The following is a 27,400-nucleotide window of genomic DNA, read 5'->3' on the forward strand; positions in this document are numbered from 1 at the left end:
GACCGAGGGCACTTTTGACAGCCCTGATTCTATAGCCACACACTCTGTTGTTAACTTCCTCAATACAACTGCGAAGGCCCTGCTTAGCCTGAGTCTTGTGGGGAGTGACTGGCACCCCCACTCCACATGGCCCACTGCCTGACAGGAGCCACAACGGAATCAAGGACAGAAGGGTATTAAGTAATGTGGGGAACAGATATGACTCTAACTGTCAAGAGATTCATGTCCTGCTTCCAGCTTTGGCAAGAGGAAGGGGGTGTGGTGGCAGGGGATGGAGGTTCTGGCCTGGAGGGTCCATTGCTCTGCCTTAGTTTTCCTGCTGCTAAAAGCAGCAGTTATCAGGCCCTTGAAGATCTTCAACAGGATTGCCAGAGCACCAGGTATCGAGGGGGCCTCCCCTGCTCCTCAGGACCCATCTCAGACTGGTCCCTCCCCATCATCTTCGGTTCCACCAGAATCTCTGCCTTCTTTAGCTGGAAGTTCTCTGCCATTTCCCTCCATCACACCTGCTTGCAGAGAATGCATCCATTCTCACAAGGATGCAGCCACCCCTCCATCAAAATGGTGAGCCAAGCCTCTTCCCTGGGTTGTAATGCTCAATTATGAATAGCTTGTTAAATAATAATAATATTGTTATTGATAGCTATTGATCCCTACAATTTGCCGGGCAATATCGTTAGGAATTAAATATGCGTTAGAGAATAAACTACATACGATTTTTCCCCTCATGGGGCTTATCGTCTACCAGGGAAGAAACAGATAAGTCAAGAAACAAATAAGTGTGTAATTTCAAATCTGTGAAGGAGTTAAAAAGCAAGGCTGCAATGATTTTTTTTAAAAAGTAGTGGGGTTGGAGAGGAATCCTACTCAGCTGGGATCTGCTTGGAAGGTCTCTTTAGAGATTGTGTTTCAGCTGAGACCTGAAGGACGAGAAGAGCTGAGGCTTTGACAGACAGAGCGGAAAGGCTGCCCAGGAAGAGGGACCAGCATATCCAGAAGTCCTGAGCTGGCGAACATCATGGTGTGTGGGGTCACCAAAGGGGAAGTAGAATGGACAGGCATGTGAGTGTGGCCGGACCTGAGCTACAGAGGAGCTGGGCCTTTGGGTAGAATAAGTTAGAAGTGAGTAAGAAACCTACTAGGAGGGCGAGTGGAGCCCTTGCAGCAGGCCAGGCAAGAGGCAATGGTGACCTAGAAGAGTGGCGGTGGCAGTGGCGAGTTCTCAGTTACATCCCATGTACCAGGCTAAGTCTTACGTGCGTGTTCTCACACACCAAATATCCCAAGCACCAAGTCTACATTCATACAACATCAGCAATGGTTGTAATGTGGGGGAGGAAGAAACTTTTCTCTACATTTCGAAGTTCTGTCGATCTAAGGTCTAATAATTAAATATATATGAGATAAATTAACAAGATAAAATGGTCAAATTTAATTACATTTGTACATATGGGAACCACACATACATGAACCGTTCAGAGACAGAAAGTTAAAATGAGAGGTATATGACATTCTGGGCTATGGATGAGATCAGGAGCCTGGGGCTTCAGCAAGGACGTGGCTCATTCACCGACCAATAAGAAGAGCAGCTGTTGAATACTTAGATGTTTTCACTACTATATAGGTAGGTCAAAAAGTTACTTCTGGTGATAATTTATTAATTTAAATTCTTTAAGGGAGAGGTAAAATCTCAAGAGCCCACAGGGTCTCAATTGTCTTCAGCTCAAAATCACATGCCCAAGTGGTACCTCTTGGGGAGGCCTGTTCTGAAACCCCCACAGTAACAACACCTGAAATTTATAAGTGTAAGGTTTTATTGCCTACAAAATTGAAAGCAGTGGAACCTGAAGTCAGAAAACCCATGCTAACCATCTAGCTTAATGGACTAGCCATGTGACCTTGGGCAAGTCACTTACCCTCTATTAAATAAGACAAGTGCCTATGACTATAGCTAGTTCTTAACGAACACTGGATCTTTTCCTTCCCTGGGCCTCATTCTTTTGATCTGTAGATTGACAGTAAAGCCTGTCTAACATGCTTCCTAGGTGGGTATGAAGTTCAGACAAGAGAAGGCTGAAAAGCCAGGGAAACCTTAACTTCTGGCCAACATGGAGATGTAGGTAAATATGCTTTGCTTCTTCTCACAACCAAAAGGACAACAACAAATTTAGAAACAAAAACAACCAGAACTGCCAGAAAATCAAACTATATGGAAGGCTGGCAACCAGGGAATTAAAGAAGAAACATTCATCCAAACTGGTGGGAGGGGTAGAGACAGGCAGCTGGGGCAGAGAGGATATGTGGCAAGGCAGTAGCTGGAGGATGGTGTAGGTGGGTCCCACATTCACATGCTGTTAAGCTGGGAGGAACAACTGGGGAGCGAGACACACCGCACAACCCAGGGTTCCAGTACGGGAAACTAAAGCCTCAAAACCTCTGGCTGTAAAAACCTATGGGTTTGCGACAGTGGGGGAAATTCCCAGCCTCACAGGAGAGTTCGTTGGAGAAACCCACAGGGTCCTAGAACCTACATGAACCCACCCACCCGGGAGTCAGCCCAGAAGGGCCCAATTCACTTGTGGGTAGTGGGGGGAGTGATGAAAGCAGGGCAACAGCTGAGCAAGCGGCAGTGTTCCCTCTTGACCCCTCCCCCACATACAGCACCACTAGCAGTGAAGTTGGTTGCCCGCCCTGGTCAATACCTAAGGCTTCGCCCTTTACAACATAACAGGTGTGCTGAGACAAAGAAATATGGCCCAAATGAAAGACCAGGTCAAAACTCCAGCAAAAGAACTAAGGAGGATGAGGAGATAGCCAACCTATGAAATGCAGAGTTTAAAACACTGGTAATTGGGATACTCACAGAAATGGTTGAGTATGGATGCAAAATAGAGGAAGAAGTGAAGGCTATGCAAAGTGAAATAAAGGAAAATATACAGGGAACCAACACTGAAGGGAAGGAAACTGGGACTCAAATCAACTATTTGGAACAGAAGGAAGAAATAAACATTCGACTGGGAAAGAGTGAAGACAAAAAAGTAAGGAGAGGCTGAGGAACCTCTGGGACAACTTTAAATTCTCCAACATTCAAATCATAGGAGTACCAGAGGAGAATAGGAAGAGTAAGAAATTGAAAACATTTGAAAAACTTCCCCAATCTGGCAAAGGAATAGACTTCCAGGAAGTCCAGGAAGCTTAGAGAGTCCCAAAGAAGCTGGACCCAAGGAGAAACACATCAAGATATACCATAATTACATTACCCAAGATTAAAGATAAGGAGAGAATCTTAAAGCAGCAAGAGAAAAGGAGACAGTTACCTACAAAGGAGTTCCCAGGAGACTATCAGTTGATTTCTCAAAAGAAACCTTGCAGGCAAGAAGGGGCTGGAAAGAAGTATTCCAAGTCATGAAAGGCAAGGACCTAACATCCAAGACTGCTCTATCCAGCAAAGCTTTCATTTAGAATGGAAGGGCAGATAAAGGGCTTCTCAGATAAGGTCAAGTTAAAGGAGTTCATCATCACCAAGCCCTTATTATATGAAATGTTAAAGGGATTTATCTAAGAAAAAGAAGATAAAAACTATGAACAGTAAAATGACAACAAACTCACAACTATCAACCTAAAAAAACAAAAACAAATTAAGCAAACAAGTAGAACAGCAACAGAATCACAGAAATGGGGGTCACATGGAGGGTTATTGGGAGGAGGGGAAGGGAGAAGAATGGAGAAAAAGGTACAGGGAATAAGAAGCATAAATGGTAGGTACAAAATAGACAGGGAGAGGGTAAGAATAATATAGGAAATGGAGAAGCCAAAGAACTTATATGTACAACCCATGGATGGGAACTAAGGGGGGAGAATGCTGGTGGGGGGGAGGAAATGCAGAGTGGAGGGGGATAAAGAGGAGAAAAATGGGACAACTGTAATAGCATAATCAATAAAATATAGTTTAAAAGAAAGAAAAAAAAAAGGCAGGGAAACCAAAAAATACAAGACCATGCTCCTCTGGAAGTGAGCAGGCAGGATGGAGTCCAGAGTCAGTGAGGCTTGGTGATCTGCTCTGTCCCCTGGCTTACAGGGCAGTGGAGGCCTGGGCCCCCAGGAACCTGATTGCCTGCCCTGGGGTTCTTGGGGTGTTTGTTAAATTGGGGAGTTGTCTTATTTGACTGTGTAGGGGTCAAAGGAGAAAGCATAATGTACAAAGTAAAATAAGTTTTTCTTTAATTTTGGGCTATTATGTCATTTTAAAAAAGATTTTATTCATCTTATTTTTAGGGGGGAAGAGAGGGAGAAAGAGAGGGAGAGAAACATCAGTGTGTGGTTGCCTCTCACATGCCCCCTACTGAGGACCTGGCCCGAGACCCAGGCATGTGCCCTGGCTGGGGATTGAACCAGTGACCCTTTGGTTTGCAGGCGAGTGCTCAATCCACACAGCCACACCAGCCAGGGCAGATGCCATTTTATAATTTGTTTGAGAGTATGCTGCCTGGTACCTAGAAAAAAACTGTGATTGATGGTATAGAAAGCCAGTAACTTTTAATGGGAGGCCACTTCCTGTTAGTGGATCCAGGTAGAAACAGCCACTGGGTATCCTTGATGCCGTATCAGTTTTTGGGGAGTAGGCAGGGTTGGAGACTGGTTGGACATGTTCTGGAAAGTATTTGTCAAAATTAATAATGTAATCAGCTACATTTTCCATCTTACAGAGTTAAGTAAATGTGAATATAGTTAACTGGGCAATAGCTTTATAATTATTTTGTCAAGTTTAACACATGAAATTGCTCCCACTTAGTTACCAGCATTCTTAATTTGTTTTGTTCTTATTTATAATTTAAACTGTGCATTTTAGTTAGGGAATAAATGTGTCTTGAGGGTTTTCATTAATTTAGAAATTAGACTGTGCTCTCCTGAGGGTTGCCAGGCTGTCACTACGGCCAAATCAGGCAAAGCCTGAGCACCGGTGAGACTGAGCCCGGGCTCCGGAGCCTGGTGGCGATGACCTCAGCCGAGGAAGGAGAGAGCCACCATTTAATAAGTGCATGTCAGTGCTTCGTGCGCACATCATCCCGGTGAACCCTTGCGAGAAGCTTTGGCGGTATTATCTCCATTCACCGGTAGAAAAGCCGAGGCCAAGGACAGTGGGGTAACTTGCCCACCGTCATGTGAGGTTGCTGTTTACTGGCCTGTGCCCCAGCAGGGGGTCGGTCTGTAAGGGAATGTCTTCTGGTGTGCCTAGCACCTGGGGGAAGTTAGTAATGATTTTTGAATAAATGAGGAGCACTATCTTGTAGTCCACAGCTTTACAATCTACGCAGCTTCTCGTCCGTGGCCCAGCACTCTGAAGTGGGCAGGGCAGGAGTAATTTTCCCGTTTCAGAAATTAGGGGATGGAGGCTTCGAGAGGTAAGTGAGGCAGAACCTCACTGCTGACCCAGGGCTCCCGCCCGGTGAGGGAGAGTCCTCCACCGGCGGCACTCCCCTGCTGTCCCCAAACCTCCCTCCAAGGTCCCCTTGGCATCTGGGGTGTCATCCAGCCTGAGCGTCCCCCATGACTGGCTCTGGCTCTCTCTGATCCACTCAGTGCTTGCAAATTCCAGAGCCCAAGGTCACTCAAGCTAACGAACAGATGAATTACCCTGTGTTTGGCTGAATGAATGATGACGACGGCAGTGGCGATCCTTGTTTTGAGAATAACCGTGCTTCCTGGAAAGCCTGTGGAGAATTGTGCCATTGCTTGAGGATGTTTATAATAAAATCACCCATTGGATAGAAGTAGGAGCCCATAGACAAGTGTTTAGCTAAGGAACTATCATCATCATTCTCCCAACCATCATCTTATCAACGACTCCACTCTCATCATGACAGGTCTGACCAGAAAAAACCCCACAACAACAACAAAACAACAACAACAAGGTCTTTTGAGGACTTGACACCCTAAGACTCCCCTCCACGTCTCCTTCGCTGTCTCCCTCCTTTCAGCGAGTCAGATTTTCTCCCATCTGTTTGCTTTTTGGCACTTGGTGCAACTGTCTGGGCTCTTTCATTCTGCTTTCCGACGTCCCCCCAACTCCCTGACGCTTCTCCTTTGTTCTGGCAGCCTCCTCTCATCTGCTGGTTCCAGGCCTATGAAGTGTCAGAGGTGGGTTGCAGTTTTCAGGCAGCATTTTGTTGCCTGGCAACACATAACAAGTGTCTTCTGTGACGGCTGCTTCCTGTAAAACAGAGCCAGAGCTGGGGACGCCGGGATGGAGAAGCCTCCAGGGGCTTCTCTGGGGCAGTGGGAGGAGGAGGGGAGGAGAGAGGCAGACCAGCGGACAGATCAGCTTGTGCGGTGACCCAGAGAGCAGCCATGCCGGTGGTTTTACGTGGCCGAGGCACTGGCTCACCCTCTCCTGTCCTGAGTCAGGAGACACAGGTGCTCTGGGTCAGAAGTCTTGGTTAGGGTCCATCAGAGGTTCAGTGTAACTTGATGGTCACCTGCAGCGGCTCCCCGAGGTGTGGCTGGCCCTGGGTGACAGCTGCTAGGCTGAACTCCCCCTTTATCTTCTTCCCCATGGGGTGCCGAAGGCCTGCAGTCGGTGGCCCAGTCACAAGCCTCCCAGACACTGGATGGAGGGGCAACAGTGGTGGTAGGTGGCAGAGTGCGAGCAAAGAAACACTGCCCGTATTGCATGACTGGTGCCTCGCAGGGTGTAAAGAGACACACAGAAGTGAGAAGCACAGTGAACTTGGGCCCAGCATGATCCTCTATGGCCTCTGTTTCCTTACCTGAAAAAATGAGGTTTGTCAGTCTAGAGGTGGCCCAAGACTCAGTAACTCCCAGAGACCAGCTGACCCAACAGGCAAAGCACCTCCTGCCCAGGTCTTTGACCACATGTCCATGCTCTTCTCTCCCTTCCCCAGAAAGTCCCAGAAGTTGCAGGGTTGGGGCGGGGGGCAGCTCCTGGGTCTCTAGGCTAATTTTCCCTAGGAGAGCCCCATTCTGCAGGAAGAGACCCTCAGCATGCGGCAAGCCTTCTGGATATGTGTCTTTCCAAACATGGCCCCTTAAAGCCTCAAGATGGGACCTGCAGCTGCCTGCCCTCCCACCCCCCAACCAGTTCTCCACCCTGTGTGGACAACGGGTGAGAAAAAGTGCTTGGAGAATTCCAGCTGCTCAGAGCCAACAGGGCCCGGAAGTACTGTGGCCCAGGTCTCCTCATTTCTCAGACCAGCAGAAGGAGAATCTCCAGATGGGTCATCTCTTTGTCTTGCTCCTTTTCCTCCAACAAGATTCTCTCATTTCAAGAGGCAGAAAAAAGCAATGCTGATGCTGGAGGCAGTCCGGCTGCAGCTGTATCCCTTCCTTCTGCTCTGGGGCTGTGGAGATGAGCAGGGAGGGGTGCGGGGGCCCCTGGCCTGAGCCCCCATACTTGAGCCTTTCCTCCCAGCTGCTGCTCTCAGAGATCTTGGGGCATGCCAGCTCCGGAAGTTTAGAAGTTCCTTTGGCCAAAAGCCCCCTGGGGGGACAGCTGGATGTGTGCTGGCTGTCTCCATTCTTGTCTCCTTCTAGTACTGAGCTTTAGAAATAGCGATATTTCTGATGTGCACAGAACTTTCCAGTTAATCACATAAACCAAGGTCTGGGTGGCTTGGCTGTGTGGCTGGCGGCCCTGGACCAGCCCCGAGAGCCTGCCCGCCTCAGACTTTGTCACCCTTCACATGGCCAAAGCCAATCCCACAGACCCCAGGTCACATGCCGCCTGGATGCTCAGCCTGTGGAGAGGGGTTAGAAGTTAGAGGCATGCGCACTCCACGTTCTCCCAGAGCCCTGCAGCCATGTCCCCAGATTGGTTGGTGGCCTCCGCTGAGTCTGATTTCTGCCCACTCACCTTTGTCCGGCCAGACTCCTCCTCAGCACCCCCTCTTCTCAGAGGCAGGGGAAGCTGTCCAACCAGGGCTCCCATGTCCGACCCTGGAAGCCCCACTGCTCTTGGGAACAGTGACAAGAAAACTCCTTCCCAGGGAGTTCCTTCCAACCTGTTTCTCTTTGTTCCTGGTCACAGGACGGTCCCCACCTCCCTGTCTCCCATGCTAACACTACCCAGGTGAGACTGCAGTTCTGTGCCCCCCTTAACATTTGCTCATCTGGGGGCTGCCTGCCTTTAATTCTGCTTGGAAAGCATGACGGAGAGGAGGAAAACACCCTTTTTTCCTTTGAGACTCCAGCCAGGACTGTTGCCTCCACAGCACTGACCTCCAGGGGGCGCCATTCACATTGAAGTCATGGAGAATGGCACTCATGGGGCTGCCCAGTGCACAGCCTACGCTGCTGAGCCCGGCAGCCGTGGCTCTGGCTGAGGCCCCTGGGAGGCCGGCTCACTGCATACAGACCCAGGGTCCCAGGATCAGATACCCGAGAAAGGGAGAATCCCCAGTAATCTCTGCACTCAGCCTGCGTGGGCCTCCACTTCCTCAGTGGCATAAGATGATCAAAGACGGGGCCGTGCCATCAGCCAAGCCCAAGCTCACATGCAGGCTCTCACACTCGGTAGATGTTTTATTTTGTGCAAATTCCCTAGTCTGGCTGAGCCTGAGTTTTCAACTCAAGAACATGGCCCATGTGGCACGTGGCCGATGCTTGACAAATGACAATATTATTCTCTCCTAAAAGAGGGATGAATGCCTAGTCCCACCCACCTCACAGAGATGGGCCCAGAAATAGAATGAGATGAGAAAGAGATCTCTCTAAGGTCTTTGAGGAAATAGTTTGCAGGAGTTCCAACCACCGTTATTCTTCTCTCTGTATATGAAAAACTAAGAACTGTGATGCCCCTTCACTTCTGAGTCACGCTCTGTGACTGACGACGGGTGTTGGAAAAAGCTCATCCCGGAGAGAAAAGCTCACAGGTGGCAGACTGAGGCCCCTGTCGGGTGGAGCTGAAGGCAAACCGAAGACAGCAGCTGTGAGAGAAAGACCCACGGAGGGGCATGAGATGGGACCAGGCTCAAATGTATCCACCCTGGAGCCATCCTTCACTCACTGTCTCCTTCAGCACATCTGCCAAGCTTCCTCCAAGTGCCTGGCCACCTGGGCTGGCACCAGCCATGCAGAAGTGCGAGCCTCAGGAATAAGCCCCTGTAGGTCCTGTGGCGGGAGGTGACAGAGAGGGGCATGGGGGCTCAAGGAGCTCTGCAGAGGACACTTGATCTAGGAAGGCTTTCTGGAAGAGGTGATTTGGGGGGCCTGAGGGGACTTCAGGCAGGGGGACCAGCAGGAGCAGAGCTTAGAGGTGGGGGAAGAATGGGGTGAGAGAATTGGCAACTATTTGCCATGAGGTCAGCTGCAGTCAAGGTTAGAGAGTCAGGCAGCAGCCAGGCCTGTTTTACCAATTTAAAGAGTTTTGACGTAATCCACTATCAAGCCAATGGTTCCTAACCTTATTTATTTACTTGCTTCTTTTAATGCAGTGATGCAGGAGAGATGGTACTCAGACACCGGTGTGTGCTGTGGGTTTGCCCAGGTTATGAGTCATTTCCATCAGGGCAGCTGGGTTGCCGCCCCTTCCTTGCCACTGGGGAAAGCGAATCAGAATACGAGAGAGCGAGAGTGATGTTATCTATCCCAGGGCAGCCACGAACCACCCTGACATGAAACAGTAGGTCGGTCACAACTGTTGATTCTTCCACTACTGTTTGTCCTAGATAGAAGTCTTGTGAGCCTCAGTGTGTCCACACTGAGACCGAGAGCACCCCCTGCCCCACCCCCACCCTAGGCCAATGGGAGCCTTTGATGGGTTTTGATCAGGGGAGGGTCTTGTTTTGGGGAAAGATTTCCCCAGCTGCAGTGAGAAGAGAGGTTTGAGGGGGACACTAGGATGACCACGAGACAAGGAGACTACCTGGGGACACTGCTGTAGTGTGTATATGGTACTGGATGCCTCTTCCACTGGGGAGGCGGTGGCTGGGATGGAGAGTCAGGGTCAGGTTTGAAAGAACTAGTGGAGCCCAAATTCACAAGACTACCTCACTGGATGTGGGGTGGAGGTGGAGGAAGTTCAAGAACAATGCCTAGTGTCCTGGCATGGCTAGGTGATGGTACTGTCTCCAGAACAGAGATGCAGGAGGAAGAGGGGTGGGTGTGGAGGGGACCTGAACATTAGGGAAGGGGCACGTAATGAGCAGGGTTCAGGATAAGCTGAGCCTAACGGACCTGCGCTCCCCCAGAGGTATTCCCCCTGGGCAGACAGATACCTGGCTCTGAAGCTCGGAGGGCAGGTCTGGGTGGCGACTGTGAAACCACGAGGGGCCCGTGGTCACCAGGAGCTCAGGGCACTGTGTGGCCATTGGAGGACGGGGATGCATGCTGCTTCTCCACGCAGCCTTCCCACTTCACGCCACAGATCTGCCTCTGCTGGGGGCCCTGTCCTATGCCATTGATGCCTGATCCCTGGCGGGTGCAGCATACAAGCTTGCTGGATTCACAAAGCCAACCTGAAGCAAAGACCGGTGTCTCCACAGAGACTGCCAACCCACTTACAGTGGGCTCCCAGTGTGGGTCCTTGCAGGAGGAAATGAGAAAGATGCTGAGCCAGTGAGAGGGAAACGAAGGGAGAGGTAAGGAGAGGCTCTGAAGGAGGGAAAGACAGAAAGAAGGATGACAGAAAAGAAGAGAGAGGCGGCAGACAGAAAAGCAGAGGAGGGGAAGGAGGGGAGGGAGGGCCTAGGGGTGTGGGTGATGGTGCAGGTCAACAATGCCAGGGTGTTCACGCAGCTCCACGCATCGAAGCCCAGTGCTGGGGACGCCCCTCTCCCTCCGTGGTTCACTCCCCTCCCTGGTCATTCCTCTCCCCCTGGCCTCCTTCTCCAGAGCTAGTCCTCCACCTGAAGCGCCCCCTCCCCATTTATTCTGGGTTGTGTAAATGTTGCACCCTCAGAGAAGGTGCCTGGTCACTCACCTCAACTGTAACTTGGCCTTTTTTTTTTTTTGCTTTTGTGTTGCTTAGTGCTGACCTTCTTCATGGCCCTGTGAGGTCCATGAAGTCTGGTGCATAGTAGGGGCTCATGTGTTAAGCCCCAAATCCGTGCCAGGTGCTCTGCCTGGTCTGCTTGTCATCTCACTGAACCGTCAACGCGATGCCACGAGGCAGGTTTCTCACACTCCATTTTGCAGGAGGAAAGCCCGTGACATGGAAAGGTAAGGCCTGACTGAGGCCACGCACACCTGAGCACCCGCCCTCTCTGCCGCCGCACCCCCTCCATCACTGCGGAAGACTCGCTTCCCCTGGGAGCCGTGTTTCTTCCAAACATATTGTTTTCCTCAATTTCCATGCATTTTTATTAATTGTTTCCAAATCAGGAAACATGGAAATATTTTTAATAAGAAGAAAGAAATGTTGCAAATAGAGAAACTGACTCAGAAGGATTTGGCAGATGAGCCATCTGGTCTTTAACTTAATGACCACTCAGAGAGGTTGACAGCTCCCCCTTTATGAAGAATGGACTGTGGAAGGAAGGGCAGCTGGCTTCCCTCCAAGGGCGTGTCCATTGGTGAAGTGGAGACCTCGAAGGAAACGTCCTGGCTGAACGAGAGAAAAGAAGCACACGCGGAGGAAAGCTGAGCTGCTGCCCTGGTGTAGACTCCCCGCCGAGGCCTGGACAGACATTGCATCCAGGTGTGAGACACCAGGCAGACGGCCCGGCTCCTCCCCGTGGGACGATGCATGCAGGCCACCACCTCTGTGAGGGAGAGCGGGGCATCCGTGCTCACACAGCGAGCACCAGCCGCGTCTGCCTGTGGCGTGCGGCAGCCTGCGCATCGGAACTGGCGTGTTTTGGTGATGGAGGTTTTCTCCCTGTTTGAAACTGGCCCAGACCTTGTACCCATGCTGTTAGTTCTTAGGCTAGAAATAAAAGACTAGATTTAGATTTGCATTGGAAATATCCAGGGCTGTTGCCTTGAATTACCTGGTGAGGGAAATGTCCTTATTTTCCTAAATTCAAACAAAGCCAACTCAAAAAATAGGACACTAGCTGTGGGAATGAAGTGACAAGGAATGACTTTCTGGATGCATGTGTCATCGTGGGCCTGTGGGCCAGTAGGCTTGCAGTCAGTCCTGAGTCTTCAAAGTCGATTATTTCACATTTTAAAATGTCTATGAAGAAAACCGTTTTTAAGAAAAAAAAGTGCTTTTTGTTTGGCTGGCTGTAGCTGGAATAAGCAGCAGCGGCTCCGAAGTCGCCACAGGCCAATTGTTCCTCAGCCAGCTTTGATTTTCAGTGGAACTCTCACAGACCTCAAGTGTTGCTGGAATCCTCCTAAACTGAGGTTCATAATACCCTTACAAAAAGGCAAGCCCCCCAAGCCAGACTCACACACCCTACCTAGCACGCCGAGGGCTCTCGGTAACTGGGAGCTGATTGTATCAAAGGTACGAAGGCAGAGGTGGGAGCGGGAGCAAAACTCAGGGCTCCCTGGCGATGTCCCACTTTGGTGAGGGCCTCTCAGGCTCCCTGCACTGGCTGGCACCGGCCAGCCACACTCAGGGCCTCCTGGCCATCGTCCTCCGGGCAGGGCCCGAGCAGGCGCTTTGCCAAGCTGGGACGGGCTGGCCCCTGCCCGGCGCCCCGCAGCTGCGGCACTGAGAATCAGCAAAACCAGGGGTTGCCGTCCCAGCTTTTTCATTTCCTTGCTGCGAGAAGTTAGTTAATAACTCCCTTGAGCTTCTCATTGCTTCACGATAACAGGCCCTGTCTGCTGACCTGGTCCTGCTAGCTCATGATAAAGACCAAACAGAATCATCCATTCATTTGACAAATATTTATTGATCACTGGAGATACAGCAGTAAACAAAGAAGAAAAGTCCTTTTCTTCATGAAGTTTATATTCTAATGGGAGTCGACAGTCAATAACACAGAGAACAAGCCACGTGTATATTATGTCTGGCAGTGGCATGCACGTGGAGGAGAACGACTCAGGGACGGAAGGTGGGCACGGTGGAGGTGGGGGCCCGGTGCAGTTGCCAGCAGGGTGGTCATGGAATACCTTCCTGAGGAGTTGGCATTTGTGCGAAGGCCGGAAATCACGGGGGTGAGAGGTTTCCGGGAGAAGGAGTAGTACCTGCCCACACTCTGCGCCAGGGTCCAGCTGGCTGTGGGAGGAGCCATGCAGACCCCAGATGTCAGGACTTGTTCTCGGGGATACAGGAAGTTTTGAGCAGAGAGGTGACATGGTCTGTCTGACTTTTTGACAGAATCACTCTGGCAGCTGTTAGTGGGGTGGTACGTGGGCTGCACAAGCAGAAGCAGTGGCCCGGGTGGTCGCAGCCCAGGTGTGGGGAGTGGTCAGAGTGGGGACATATTTTGAGGGTGAAATAGATGGGATTTGATAGAGAGAAGAGGTTCACACCACAAGTCCTACACAGGAAAGGGGCTGTGGCCCACCCAGAACATGGGACAAGGACAAGGACAAGGACAAGGAGAGCCTGGAACAAACTACCATTGTCCTACATGGCAGTGTCTGCTGTCTGTTCTTCCTCTGTGTCCTGTGTGGCTGCCTTTGTCACTAGGAGGAAATCTCAGATGGAAGGTGGCCCAGGTGGGAGGCTGTCAGAGAGGCAGTCACAAGCCTCTATCTGTGTTGCAAGTTCAAGGTTGACTGAGCCCTTCCACATTCACCCCCTGCCAGAGCCTCTTGATATAGGCAGGGGGATGTTATTACACCCTGACTCCTTGAAGAGAAAACAGACGCTGAGAGTGGATTCGTTCAAGGTCACAAAGCCATTATGGCATGAAAGGCAGTCTTTCTGCTATGCCAAGGCCATATATATAAACAAACACTAATAGCCAACATTTTTTAGTGTGACTTAGTGTGTTAGGCACTGTTCTGTTTTAGAAACATCAGCTTATTTAACCCTTGACTCCAAGTGAGCTGGTACAAGTATTACCTCCTTTTATAGGTGAGAAAACTGCAAAGTCATGCAGATACTAAGGGGCAAAACCTGGATTTGAACATCGGTAATCTGGCCCTAGAGCCTGTGTGCATTCACCCATGACTGCAAACAGCCCGGCGGCCTCCCACTCAAGACGCTGTGTGGCTGAGTGCTGTGGGATTTGACACAAAGAGTTTACTTTGGCTGGGCAGGTCAGGGTTGGATTTGAGCTGGGTCTTGAAGGGTTGCTTAGAAGGGATCAGCAAGGACAATGACAAGCATGACAGGAGCAAGAAAGATGTACGTGCAAGGAAAGCTCGGAGCACAGCCACACTGAAGAGGAGGCCAGAGGAAGAAGTCAAGGATGCTCAGGGCAGGAAGGAACCAGGAGACGAGCAAGCCACTGAAGATGCCAAAGGCTGGAGATGTTCTGAGGAGGGAGGCACCAATGGAGTCCAAGGCCACCACCGGTCAAGTCAAGTACGTGTTGTTGGGTGTTTTATTGGAGATTGTGGCAAGCACAGGGTCCACAGCTCTTTGAGGGTAAGGGGTTGCCTGTGTGAAGCTGGGGAATGCTGGACGGTAAAGACAAAGCAATCTACTTGGACAGAGTTCTGCAGGAGGCCTGGCTTGATTCCTGCAAATTTCCAACAAACAAACCAGACCCAGAACAAACGGCTGGAGACATCAAATCACTAAGATTCATGTGAAAAGAGTTAGGTCACGGCTACTGTCAAGACGCTGAGTTCTTATTAATAGTGCAAACTGACTCCAAATCCAAGATATTTGGCAGCTGCTTTGACCAAAGTTTATCTGCCAAAGAGAACAGCTGCAGTCACCTAACATGCTTCACTGAATTACTTTCATAGGACGGCAGGAAAAGCAACAAGAAAGCTATATTCACTCCACAGATGTTTACTGAGCAACTTCTGTGTGTTGGACTCTGAGATGATACTTAGAACAGGACTATAATGTAACTCCAGCGTTAGACAAATGGGCCAATGGAGCAGAATGGAGGACGTAGAAATAGCCTCACTGCCACATACAATCTGTATTGCAGGGGACCACAGTGTCATGGGAGACCTTGAGCCAGAGGCGCCCAGGGAAGCTGCCTGACTCCCTGACTCACAGCACTGGCGAGATAGCAAGTGTTGTTTTAAGCAGCTGAGTCATGGGGCAACTGGTTATGCAGCAACAGGTAACTTTGACCTCCTTCTGCTCGTTGGTTTTAGTGTTTACCTCCATGTCTGTAAACAACAGGCTTGTGTGGCTGCTCCTGGATGCGAGGGCCTCACCATCATCTATTGCCTCCCTTCCCGGAAGATGAGCGGTTAGCTCCCTTTCCACCCCTTGAGCTCTTCCTGTCCCATCCTCCTTTTATTATAATTGTATTATAATTTTGGCTAGATAAGGAATCAGTGTTTGCATTATTCACTCATCACTGATTTGACTCTAATCACAGTTTTGTCTTTGTAGTAAAGGACGATAACTTCTCCTTTCTTGCAGAAGATTTGTTTTTTTTCTGGTTAATTATCATGTTTGTTCATTTGGTTAGTTTTGCATGTATTTATTGCTAATGCAACTCCAGCCTCTGGCGGTTGTTTAAGCCTCTTGTCCAGGTGTTCAGGCGCATTGGGTTTTCTGTCAATTTTATCCTCTTTGAGAAATGTCTCCCTGAGCCTCTGACCTGCTCCAGGCTGGACGGGCGGCCCTCTGGGCCTGGTGCATGGCCTTCACCCTGGGCCTCTTTCCTCCGTCCGTCTCCAATGCCATCCACCCCAGGGTTCCTTCTTTTTGGCTTAGTCCTGTGTTTTGGTGGCGCACACCCTCCTGTGGCTTCCTGAGAAAGCGTGCAGAGGAGGCAAGTTTCTGAGAGCCTTGCGGATCTGAAAATGCCTTCATTTCATTCTCAGACTTACCTGATACTCTGTCTGGTTTGGGATTCTGGTCTCTCTGCTTTAGAATTCTTGTTTGGAGATCATTTTTCTTTAGAATTTTGAAGTCTATTCCATGGCCCTCTAGCTTCCAATGTTTCGGTGAAAAAGTCCAAAGTCACTCAGATTTCTGATTGTTTTGTATTTGACCTCTCTTTCTCTCTCTCTGGAAGCTCCATAGAATCACCTCCTGTTCCTGGTGTTCTGAAATTTCACAATAATGTGCCTTGGTGCAAGTCTATTTTCAACCACTTTGCTAGGAACAGTGGGCCCTTGATCTAGAAACTTGTGTCTGTCAGTTATGGGAAAAATTTTTAAGTGATTTCTTTAATGATAGCTTCCTTTCTTTTCTTTCATTTCTGTCTCCTTTTCCTCCTCCTCCTCCTTCTTTTTTTCTTTAGTCCTCTCTTTCTGAAACTATTATTATTTGAATTGGTAGACCGATTTTCTATTTTCTCTCCTATTTTCATTTCTCTCTCTGTCTTTTCCTGCCTGTTGGGAACCTTCCTCAATTTATTGCCCAGCCCTGCAGGAAGACATTTTTGGTACAGCATGCCATTCTTGTCTCATGGGTCCACTATCTTGTTTTATCTCTCTTACGGTGTTAAGTATAGGATGCTTTTTCAAGAGTTTTTCTATGCAAATGGTCTGTATATGATCCAGCGTTCTGTTTCTTTGTTAATTGACTGATTTGGTCTGTGTCTTGAATGCTAGAGTTGTTCCTCAGCTATCTGGGGATTTCTGGCCGCCCGCTTATTTTTAAAAGCAGGCCACTAAAACTCGTAGTTGTAGAGGGATTTGAGAAGGGAGCAAAAGCAGCGTGTGTGTTTAATCCACCACCTTCATCCACTTATGCATTTATTTCATATTAAAAAGTTAAAAAAAAAAACCACTATGGTGTAAATCCACACCCTAAGGAAAAATGAATAAATATAATAACCCATCCCAAAACTACATCTTTTCCTTCCTAGCCCTTAAAGAAAAAGAGGGAACTATTTCTTTCCCAAAATTCTCAATTGTAAAAAATAGCATGAAATTCATATGTGAGTTTGTGACAAGTGTAAACCACTCTAAAAAAATTGTGAATAGGTTTGGATATAATTTCTACCTCCCCCCACTCCCAGTGTGAGTCATCAGGCCCGCTCTTGTGCTCATCACTTCCTGCGTGGTGAGTTGCATGCGTCTCTCATCTGTGACGATGCTCCGAGCCACAGGAGTGTAGGGGGTCTGTCCGATTCATCTTGGCGTCTTCTAGAGCCCCTGCCAGAGGACAGATTGCTGGAGTTTGACAAGTGATGAATGAGTGCCATCCTCGAGATCTGCTTGTCCTCTCCCCAGCATGCATAGTTAGCACCAGTTCGGGATTTTATATGAAAAAGAAACTCAAAAGAACATGAAGGAAATTTAGAGAAAAATACAGCAGTAAACCAAACATCAACTTTAAAAGGAGACAAATTACTTGCCGCTGCATGCTTAATTCCACTTTGAGCTCTAATCTCTTTACCTCCATGTATGAGTAGAGTGGTCCACGGTCCTGAGGGCAGCCAAGCAGCCAGGGGACAATCGCTTAAGCCTCAGGGTTTGCAAGGAAGACTGTGGGACACTTGGGCAGAGCAGAGTCAATGAGGTACATGGAAGAGTGGCTGCACACCACATCCAAACCCCATGGTTCAGTATTCAAGGCTCACCATTGCTTTTCCTTGGGCACCTGCAAACTCGCTAGCCGTTCTCACCCTCTGGGGCCTGCTCTCTTTAATCAGTCTTGCATGCACCTGCTAGAAGAATCATCTCAGATACCAAGTGTCTTGTGTCCCTTCTTTGTCCACCAACTTAGAGTAGGTTCCTCTCATCCCTATATCAATAGTTCTCCAGCCTAAACTTCAAGACATCTTCATCACCCCCTGTGGGGACCCTGTCTCCACTGCACTGTAAATCCCCACCCTGTGTTTTTCTGCAGACTATGTCTCAGACTGATAGCACCTGCCCCTCTCGACAACGGTGACTGCTACATTTAGTGCCCCTACTCTGCGCCCAGCACTGTGGATTATTTTTCTTAATCTCCCATTGGCAGATAAGGAAAGTGCGTCACAGAGAGGTTAATTCCTGTGACCACAGCCATGGAGCTACTTGAGGTGGAGCTGGGCTTGAAGCCAGGCAAGCCAAGCCCTAGACCACCAGCTCACCTCCTCCCTGTCCACCGCCCCAACCTCACCACCGTCACCTAAGACGTCTTCCAAGAAATGCGTTCTGATGAAGTGATGTCTGACTCTGACTCTGTAACATGTGCGTGCGTGTTGCTGGCTTGTAGCATGGAGCTTTCTTGGGACTAAGGTGGCCTGAGGGCCTGGCAGAGTCCCGGGCTGTGGGGAATGGCAGGTGCCCCTCCAAAACGACATCAAAGCTGGGACGGGGCTGGCACACTGGGTCAGGGGAAGGGTGCACTTCATCTTGGGGATCAAAGTTGGGCACCGCCTGTCTACATTGCTCCAAGGTGACCACATGAGTAGACACGGCCCAGCCCCAGCCCCAGGGAAATGAGGCAACTGGCAGGAGGAGCCAGCCAGGGTGCCCTCAGAGCAGCGGTAGAGCAGCAATGGGGAGTGAGAGAAGCAGGTAGGAGAGGGCAGGTAAGGTGTCTAGGCAGTGAGCCCTGGGGAGGGGAATGACTGCTCTTCAGATGTCCCTGGAGTTCCAGGCATGCATGTCCTATGGTAAGGCTAATGCCACCCCCCTCTGGTAGTGGTTGCTGGTTGCTGGTAGCGGACTCAAGTTGGGACTGGACAGCCTGCTGAAATCGTGCTCACTGGCATCTGCCGGGACGAGGCTCATGAGGGCAATGAAGGCTGCGCCTGCACCTCCCTCCTGGTTTTGCACGCCTGCTCTTCATCTGGCTGCCCCACCTGTGTGTTCCATACGTTTAAATATCCTGCTCACCACCTGCAGACCAGGCTTCCCAGCAGGCCGTGTCATTTTGTCCTTCATCCGCTCAGGACCAAATCTCTAAGACCAAATCCAAACCTCTCATCCTGGAATTCCAGGCCCTCCAAATTCGGCCCCCTGGTCTCTGAACACTGCATCACCTGATACCAGAGCCCAGGTGCCCTCCTCTTGCTAAACTTCCTCACCATTCCCCAAGGCGCATAGCAGTGGCTTCCACCTCTCTGATACCCAGTGGGGCACTTCCTGTGTGCTCTCGTGCAAGTGTCTGTGCTTCCAGCTGCCCGTGAAAATACTTTACAGGACGCTGACAGAATTAAAGTTTCTATATCCAGCGTGCCAGCCACGTGGTGGGCTGTGCCATGTGACCCCCACTAGGACAGCAGGAATCAATAAATGGTGTGTCACTCTGTGCCTTTGTGCCCACTGTCTTCTTCCTGACCAGGAGGGCATCTGCCACCTCCAGGCCCACCCCCAGACGCCCCTGTGCCTGCAGCTGTCCCTGCACACCTGACCAGGGGAGAGGGGAGGAGAAGCAACGTTCGCCAACTGCCCATGGGGCCCCAGACCCTGTGGGGGCAGGGTGAGCACTGAGGATAGTAGCTAACACTCTCTGGGGGCCGCCCTGGGCCGACCCCACCCCCGGCACTTCATGCGCATTGAGTCCTATAAGCTTCTTAGTGACCAGGCCTGCAGATGAGCATTCCTGAGTGGCTTTCTGCTCTGTCCAACCAGGATGGTTTGGTGTCCCAGAGCCACTGCGACTTTCCCATCCGTGATCCCCTGAGGCTGATGGGGAGCTTTTATCAAGGGGTGACGTTAATGCAGCATAGCCCCTTGCACGTCATCCAGGCCGATCCGGTTAGAGAATATTCTGGGAAATGCCCCCCTGTCCTGCCAGCCCCCGCTGCTGCGCTCAGGCAGGGTCTGGGCTGTCATCAGCTGTAGTCGCAGCCTGGAGCACCCTCAGGGGCCTGCCAGGAAAACCAAAGCCTCTGGGTGACCCTCCTATGTTTGGGACAAAGGTCACTGTCCTTTTCTTCCTGTCCCCAAGGTGCCTCATTGGTTCATTAACTGACCTTTCTGCAAATGTCTGTATCCTCCATGGACCCCTCGCCTGGGCTGAGAGCCCTAAGGCGGGGCTTATGTCCTGCCCATCCCGGCATGTCAGTGCCCGGCACACGGAGGGCCTTGGTGTTCAGGGATGAAGGGAGGGAGGGAAAGGATGGGGTGGAATGGGCATTGGGCAGAGAGAATGGTGATGACACGTTTTCAGCTGGCTCCTCCCAGGGCGTGGTAGACACAGTGCCTCAGATATACAGAAGGCTCCTCTGCGGAGAGCCCAGAACCGCCCCCGGACAGCTCCAGGAGAACCCGCCTGGCCCCCCTCCAGACACTGGGGGGTGCCAGTCTTGGGGATCCATCAACCTTCAGGAAATGGCTAAATGTATTTGATGATTTTTTTTTTTTGACATTTTCCCTGTTCGGGAGCTTGTGATTTCAGATTAATCACATCTAGATACATTTAGACTGTCAGCTTGAAAGGGAAGATCTAAATTTTATTACCTCATGATTTCATCCAAAGCTATTTTACCGGCCCCAAAGGGACATCTGCCACATGGTACACACCATGACACAGCGTGTGACCTCGGGGACTGCGTGCAGAGAGGGGAGGCTGCAGGCCGGGAGCTGCGGGCAGGAGCTGGGGAGGCAGGGTCATGGCACCTCCAGTCTCCTAGAGAGGTCTCTGCGCCGCCGTGGCTGCTGCCCGCAGCTCGGCACATGGTCTCGTTTCCTTCTCCGCCCAGGCTTGCCCCAGCCTTTGCTGTCGCGACGGCGGTTCCACGGACTAACTCCTGTCCCCCCGTTGGCAGGTACCATGACCAGCAGGACGTGACCAGTAACTTTCTGGGTGCCATGTGGCTCATCTCCATCACCTTCCTTTCCATCGGTTACGGGGACATGGTGCCCCACACGTACTGCGGGAAAGGTGTCTGTCTTCTCACCGGCATCATGGTGAGTACCTGCCTCTGCGCGCGACTCCTCAGCACCCTCGGAGCAAGCGGGAGCCCTTTCCTGTGAGCTCAGCGGGCCTTCCCGGCCAGGGGCTGGGGCCAGCGGCTAGTCAGCAGGCCAGCGTGCGTGTCTCTGCACATAGAGATGCGAAATCTGTGATGGTTTCTTGCTTTTTCGTTTTCTTTTCCAAGATAGGAATAGGCCCTGGTTCCTGACCGTGAGTGGTCTCTTCACAGCCCTGCCCGAAACGGGCTGGGCAAAGCGGGCCTGGGTCCGACCCCTCCCCGCTCACACCGCCCCACCACCCAGTGTGCGCGCCCCAGTGAGCGCCTCGGCTCGCCATCCTTCCTGTCCCACGTCCGGAAGCTCGCGGAGGCAGGGACTGGGGGGGGACAGCCCCCAGGGACAGTCCCGAGCTGTGTCTCGCACTGGGCGGGCCCCTGGTTTGGTTCCATGGCTCTGCGCCAGCCCTTGACTCCCCCAGACTTTGGCGCTCACGCCTGTACATTGGGGTGCTGGGCTCCAAGCGCCAGCCCTTCCCAGCTCTGGCGTCGGCTGGACTGTGACTCCCTCCCCTTCTTCCCCCAGCTGTGCCGCATCCTCTCAGGGCATGCGTTGCCCTGCCCCCTGAGCCGACACACACTGTTGCCCGTGTGTGGCTGTCCCAGCACCCTGTGTGGGAGGGGCCTGGGTGGGGGCTCAGAGCTGGAGTTGGAATTCCCACTGCCGACCTCCCCGTGGACTCTGGACAGGACACCTAGCCCGCCAGACTTCAGCATCGTGGAGTGTAAAGCAGGGAGGGCAGACCTGCCCCGCCCTCCTCGATGGCTGGTGAGGAGGGTGGGTGGCGACGCTTTGTGTTAACGCTTTTTCAGCATCAGGAACTGCACACGCCATCAGGGTTGGGGGTGTCCTCAGCATCCCTGACCTCCACCCCTCCTTCCCTGGCCAGGTGATGAGACTCCTTGGCCTTCTTGAGCTTTAGGTCCAGGACTGGGGGCCACTGCTCCCCGCCCTCCTTCCTGGAATCCTGGAACTCAGGCTGCAGAGAGGGAAGCCCCCATCAAAGTCTGGGCACCGCTGAGGTCACGGTGGGGTGTGAGGGCGCACAGGATGTCTGTAGCTTGTCCCTGGTCTCCACGGGCTAACACAGCCCTCCCCAGGGGAGCCTCTCTACACCCCCATCACACTCCACCCATGGAGAGCCTTCTTTTCAGTGCCCCTCAGGTTTCACTTGTTCTCCTGGGAGGAAGAAAGGCCTCCTTTAGAAATGAGAGGGACTTCTTTCTGCAGTAGAAAGGGGATTAACTCCTCACCAGGGATGGGGGCTGCTGCCCACACCCACCCCACCGCAGCCTGGTGGCCTCCTGGGTGGCCCCCTAGGACTGATCTTGGCGACGAGGCTGAGGGGCTTAGGGCAGAGGCCTGGAGCAGGGGACCCTGCACACAGGAGGGGCCAGTCCTCTGTCCTTCTGCACTGAAGTCCAGGCAGGCGCACACTAGCAGGCAGGTCCTTCTGAATGTCAGTTATGACAAAAGGCTTAGCACCGGAGTTGGGATAAATAATGGGTGACTATAAGGCCTCGGAACAAACACCTCCCATTGGTTAGTAGGAGTCTGTCTGGCACAGCTCCAGCTGTCACCAGGAAACCAGAGAATGATTCTTCCTTCCAGAAAGGAATGAAATGCCACCCGCCTGAAGGCCGGAGCTTTCCTGTCTTAGAGCAGCTCCTGGGTGGTGGGCTTGCCTCAGAGCCAGTGCTTGGCCAGGGCACACAGAGCCAGGGGCAGGTGGGGGCGGGGCAGGGGCACTAGGTGAAGGAGCTCACTGGGAGCCTCTGTTGTTTTTAAATATCAGCCACTCTCCCTTTCAGCAAGGAGCTGTGCCCCATCCAGGAAGTGGCCCCCTGGACACAGTTGCCCTGGTGCCTTCCCCCTGGCAAGCACCTCCTGGCTTCTCTGACGAAGCTGAGTGGGGCAGTCAGGGCCCCGTGTCCCCTCCCGGCCTTCTCCTTGGAGTGCGGTCCTCAGCACCCTTTTTGCTCCTGTTCTGCAGCAGCTCCTTGGAAGGGAGAGTTCGTGCCTTGATGAGAGAGTTGTGATCGAAGTGGGAAGAACAAGTGGATGAGCAGGAGCTGAGGCACCTCCCACAGTAAAAACACAGCTTCCATCTTCTCCTTCTGCATGAACCCTGTCGCACAAACCTGTACCCCCCAAACACAGGAGCAGGGAGGTTTCCTCCCTTCATCTCAGTGTTTTTACCCAAATTAAAGTCAGTTGCCTCCCTCTGGGGTCAGCCACAGTGAGGAATACCAGTGGCATTTTTCTAACAAATGTGACTTTTGTAGCTGAGTCACTCCTTCCGAGGGTTCTGGGTTGCTGCGAACCCTCTTGTCCCCTCCCCCAGCCTTCCAGCGCTGCTCTCATCTCTTGAATATTATTCCAAGTGCCTTAACTAAAGGTACAGCTTCCTGTTTGGTTACCATGGACACCATGCAGGCCGAGACAAGGCCTGCTGGGGAGGGAAAGGAAAGATTTGTATGTGCGGGCCGTAAATAGTCTTAATCATTGTTTTCTCTTGGCAATTGCAGTAACGGTGTAATTATCAACCATTAAACAGGGTATATAATTGTCTGAACAACTTGACATTGTAGGCACAGACCTGGTGTGTGTGAGAGATTTCACCTGCAAAAGCAGGTGTATCAAAGTCCGGTGCCTTTCCACAAAGAATTTTGTGATGACAGTTACAATGCAGAGAGAAAGCTCTTGAGACTTAGTCCAGAACTGGAAATGACAACGAAACCTACAGAGATGCCTTTGGAGGCTTTTTGGTTCCGCAGGCATATGGGAGACCTTTGGGACCCCCAAGACAGCCCTCTTTCAAAGGAGCCATTTTCTAAAGCCAGACTCACTTGTGGACAAATTATGGACAAATAGACAAAAGCTTCCAGGCTGTCTGCTGGGGGCACTGAGCTTTCCCCCAAGGCTCCATGAGCGATGCTTCTTTGAACTGCAAAAGGAAAGTGATGATGAAGTAGAAGGTAGCACAGACTGAGTCATTTTGGGAGGAGGGAAAAGGAGGGCTCAGCAAGAGATCTGCTTAATGTCAGTTTTAGAAGATGAGCCTTTCCCTAAAACACCTTGGTTTCAAACCAATTGATGTTATTTTAGTTGTTACATGGAATCTGTTGCAGAAGCAGAATCCAACTGTAAATCCTCCAGGCTTTTCTCCTCCATTTGTCACTTTCATTTATGTTTTATTTTATTTTATGCTCCTTTAGTTAAGAACACCTCATACTTTTCCCCTTGGGGTACTTGTTTTTCCAGAGTCTAAGGTTTTCCAGCTGGAAATGTGTTTTGGAAATAAGAAGTGGAAGGAGCATGTGGAGGAGCCTGAGTGTCTGATTTGGGTCTAAATCCTCAGAGGAGTTAGGCGTGTCCCCCCACGGCAGCCACCCTCTCGCTGCTCACTGCTGCTCCTGCTCACCACGTACCTTGGACGGTAGGAGCTCATTAGAGGTGGACCCTGCCTCCTCCTGCCACCCTCCTGTGGAAATGGGGGTTGGGCAGAGAAGGTCCAGGGAATCCAGCTGGTGTCACCTGGGATTCAGGGCTTGGCGCATCTGAAAGCAAAAGTCTGAGTCATGGATTATCTCCACAGTTGGACCCTATGGAAGTCATGCCAGCAGCTGCTGACCCCGGTGTGCCCCACCCCTCCTCTCCTCATGTGCCCTCTCTGCCCACCAGCCATTTCTGAGATCCCACGCTAGGTCAGCATATACTCTCGCACCTGAAATTAGCCAAGTCCTTGGCAATTTGTCTCTTAAAACCAACCTGCATCACTCCCACATCCCACAGGTTTTCCCAGGCTGCCGCCGTGGGAACATCAGACTATAAACGGTAAAGTAAAAGGCTCATGATCCCAAAAGGAACACAGGTGATCATCACATCACTTAGAAGTGAACGCAACAGGAGGGAGGGGGATCCCGTAACACTTCCTTTATTTCCTCTCAAGAGCCAAAGTTGACCGTTAACTTTTTGACTTAGGCTCCTTGTTCTTCCCGTATTCCTCTCTCAATCCCATCAGCCCATCTTTTCTTCTTATGCCTTGGCTTCTTCCTTTCCTCTTCCCCTGTTCTGTCCCACGCTCTTTAGGATGGAGCACAGTGTTCCCTGCCTCAGTCTCCACTCCAGCTCCCTCTGTGTCTCCTTGCTCTTCCCTTCCCTTCCCCCCTCCCTTCCCTCTCCTTCTCCTCCTTCTCTATCTCTCTCTCCCTCTCTCTGTCTCTCTCTCTTTCTCTCTCTCTCTCTCACATACACACACACTCTGGAGAGGACCACAGTCTGGATTTCAGCACCCTGCCCACCACTTTCTGAAGGTTGTGAGATCTGACCCCCATCTTTACAAGGTCACTTCTTAATAGAAATGACCGAGTTAGGCTTACTTTTGGCAACACCCCTAACTACAACCATGTGATGGATTTTCTAAAAGGAAATAAAGTTGGGAGTATCCATTGATTTCTATTCAAGTTAGAATTAGGGGTACAGAGCCCAGCATCCTCCAGAGAGACTTGACATGTTTAAGTACAAAGAAACTGGGAAACGTCATCTAGTCCACGCTGCCGCCTCCATGAAGAAACTTATCTTAATCATAGAAGATAGACGGTTCCTTGGTTAAAACACTCTAGCTTCTCACTGGAAGCCTCCTGCATTCAAGATGCTGTGCTGTGAGCTGTGGGGAGACCACGGAGCACTCTATGCTGACCCTGGAAATTCGGGGAGGTAGATGAGACGTTGTTTTGATGAAATTCCCTCACTGGTGTGTGTGGTGAACAGGGCACCTCCCTCTTCAGGCTTGTTCTGCCCCCAGCCCTCAGGGGCGATACAAGTAGGGTTTGGCCTGGACCCAAGGAGATGAGGGAGCATGGAGCCTGAGGAGAACCCTCCCCGTCTGATGTTCCACTTGTACCGCTGTGATATATCGCTCTTCTTGGGCTTTCAGCCCAAAGTGCCTTTGGAACGCCGTATAAAGGAGAGTGATTACACTTGATCTGCTTGAGCAGAACTGAGCACACATCTGCCCTCTAGGACAGCTTCCTTTAAGCTATTTTTTGCCTTTGGAGGCCTGGCTAAATTGATTACAGCTACAGACCAGGCTGTCCAGCCTCCCATGCATATCCTTTGAAAACTGGGCACAGAGTCTCTGCAAGTCACAGATGGCAAAAAACACGGCCACCCCTGGACAAGAAAGGAAAATGAGGTCAGAGAAGGGAGATTCACAGAGATTCAGTACCTTTCATTTTGTTGGGCTAGAAATGGGCGGCCCATCGGCAGCTGACCAAATGACCAAATGTATCAAGGAATGTGAGATTATTTGAATGAGAACCCTTGTAAAAGCCAACTTCGGCCATGCCCAAACACAGATGGCCTTTGCCAACCTGTGGAAAAGGAGAGAGAGACCCTAAAGGAGGCAGTGGGGCACTGACCTACCCACTTGGTACAGACAATGTACCTTTGAGACCATTCTTTACCATTTCTAACCCACTCTTTTAAACCCGATGAGCCAAAAATGTTACTGATTGAGACCTTCAGTCCTGGAACCTCAACTGCTACACTGGGCCCTGCGGCCACTCTAACTGCCGTTGCAGCCGAGGATGAGACTGTTGACGCTGCTGTGCTTGTTGCCTCTTTCCTTGAGTGGCGGTCAGGATGGTCCGGGGCCTCGGCGGGCAGGAGGAGGGCGAGGGCCCTGAGGAGAGTGCGCTCTCTTCCAAGAACCAGGCAAGGGCTGGGCTGGCTTCTGCTGCGGCAGAAGAATCGGGAGGAGTGGTTCTCTCACTCTCCCAGCGCTCGCAGGCCAGTGAAGAAGCATGGTGGAGGGGACTTGAAAATCCATCAGGAGAGTGTTGGAACGAGCCAATTTCCCTTTGCTGCTCGTTTCCAGACAGCCAAGCACGCACCCAGAGGATTCGAAGAGAGAGTCCTGGGAAACCCTGCTTCTTTTACCCCCCCTCCCTTGTGCCCCCCTGGAATGGACCTACCCAGGCAGAAGAGGAACACTGCTCTGGAAAATACTGCGGGCCCCCTATGGGTTCTCTTAAAATCCTGGTTTGAGGCAAGATTGTTGCCATATTTGAAATCTCTGCAGGCGGGTGAATTCATGAGCCTCCCGGTGAGAGCAGGACAGAACCACTTCCTGTGCTGAGTCATAGGCTAGATGGTCAGGTAGGAAGACTCAGCTGAGTGGGGAGCAGAGTTGAGCGAACAGACTCCTGCCACCGGTGTGCCCCTGGCAAGTGATCTGGGGAAGAATGTGTTGCCTCTTTATTGGATTATTTTCAGGAAAACCCTTCCCCACCAGCAGGTGTTCCAGCCAGTACTCTAACACATGTGTGGCCTTCTTTCCTCCGGGGCCCCCTGGTCCAGAACTGGCAGCGGGGTTGAGACACGCCTGAGAGAGAACGGGCCTGTGTGCGTGCCAAACCCTCTGTATCCCTGCACAGCCTGGCAGGTGACCAGATGATTATTCGTTGTTTTAAATTTCCCAAAGCTGCAGCCACATTCAGTGTCCTGCTGCATTAAGAACTGGCAAGGCCTATGAAGA

The 27,400-nt window shown here is 51.2% G+C and overlaps 1 protein-coding gene across 3 annotated transcripts in view; it reads left to right on the forward strand.

Moving 5' to 3' along the window:
- The window catches only part of KCNN3 (potassium calcium-activated channel subfamily N member 3), a 143,780-nt gene that overhangs the window by 94,651 nt on the left and 21,729 nt on the right, over positions 1-27,400 (forward strand). For all 3 annotated transcript variants that reach the window (XM_053915610.2, XM_053915611.2, XM_053915612.2), the window contains exon 4: positions 20,655-20,796. In XM_053915610.2, coding sequence (XP_053771585.1) covers positions 20,655-20,796 — 142 coding nt within the window. The remainder of the gene's footprint in view (positions 1-20,654; positions 20,797-27,400) is intronic.

The sequence above is a fragment of the Desmodus rotundus genome, chromosome 12 (assembly GCF_022682495.2).
Source record: "Desmodus rotundus isolate HL8 chromosome 12, HLdesRot8A.1, whole genome shotgun sequence".
In the NCBI taxonomy this organism is placed as follows: domain Eukaryota; kingdom Metazoa; phylum Chordata; class Mammalia; order Chiroptera; family Phyllostomidae; genus Desmodus; species Desmodus rotundus.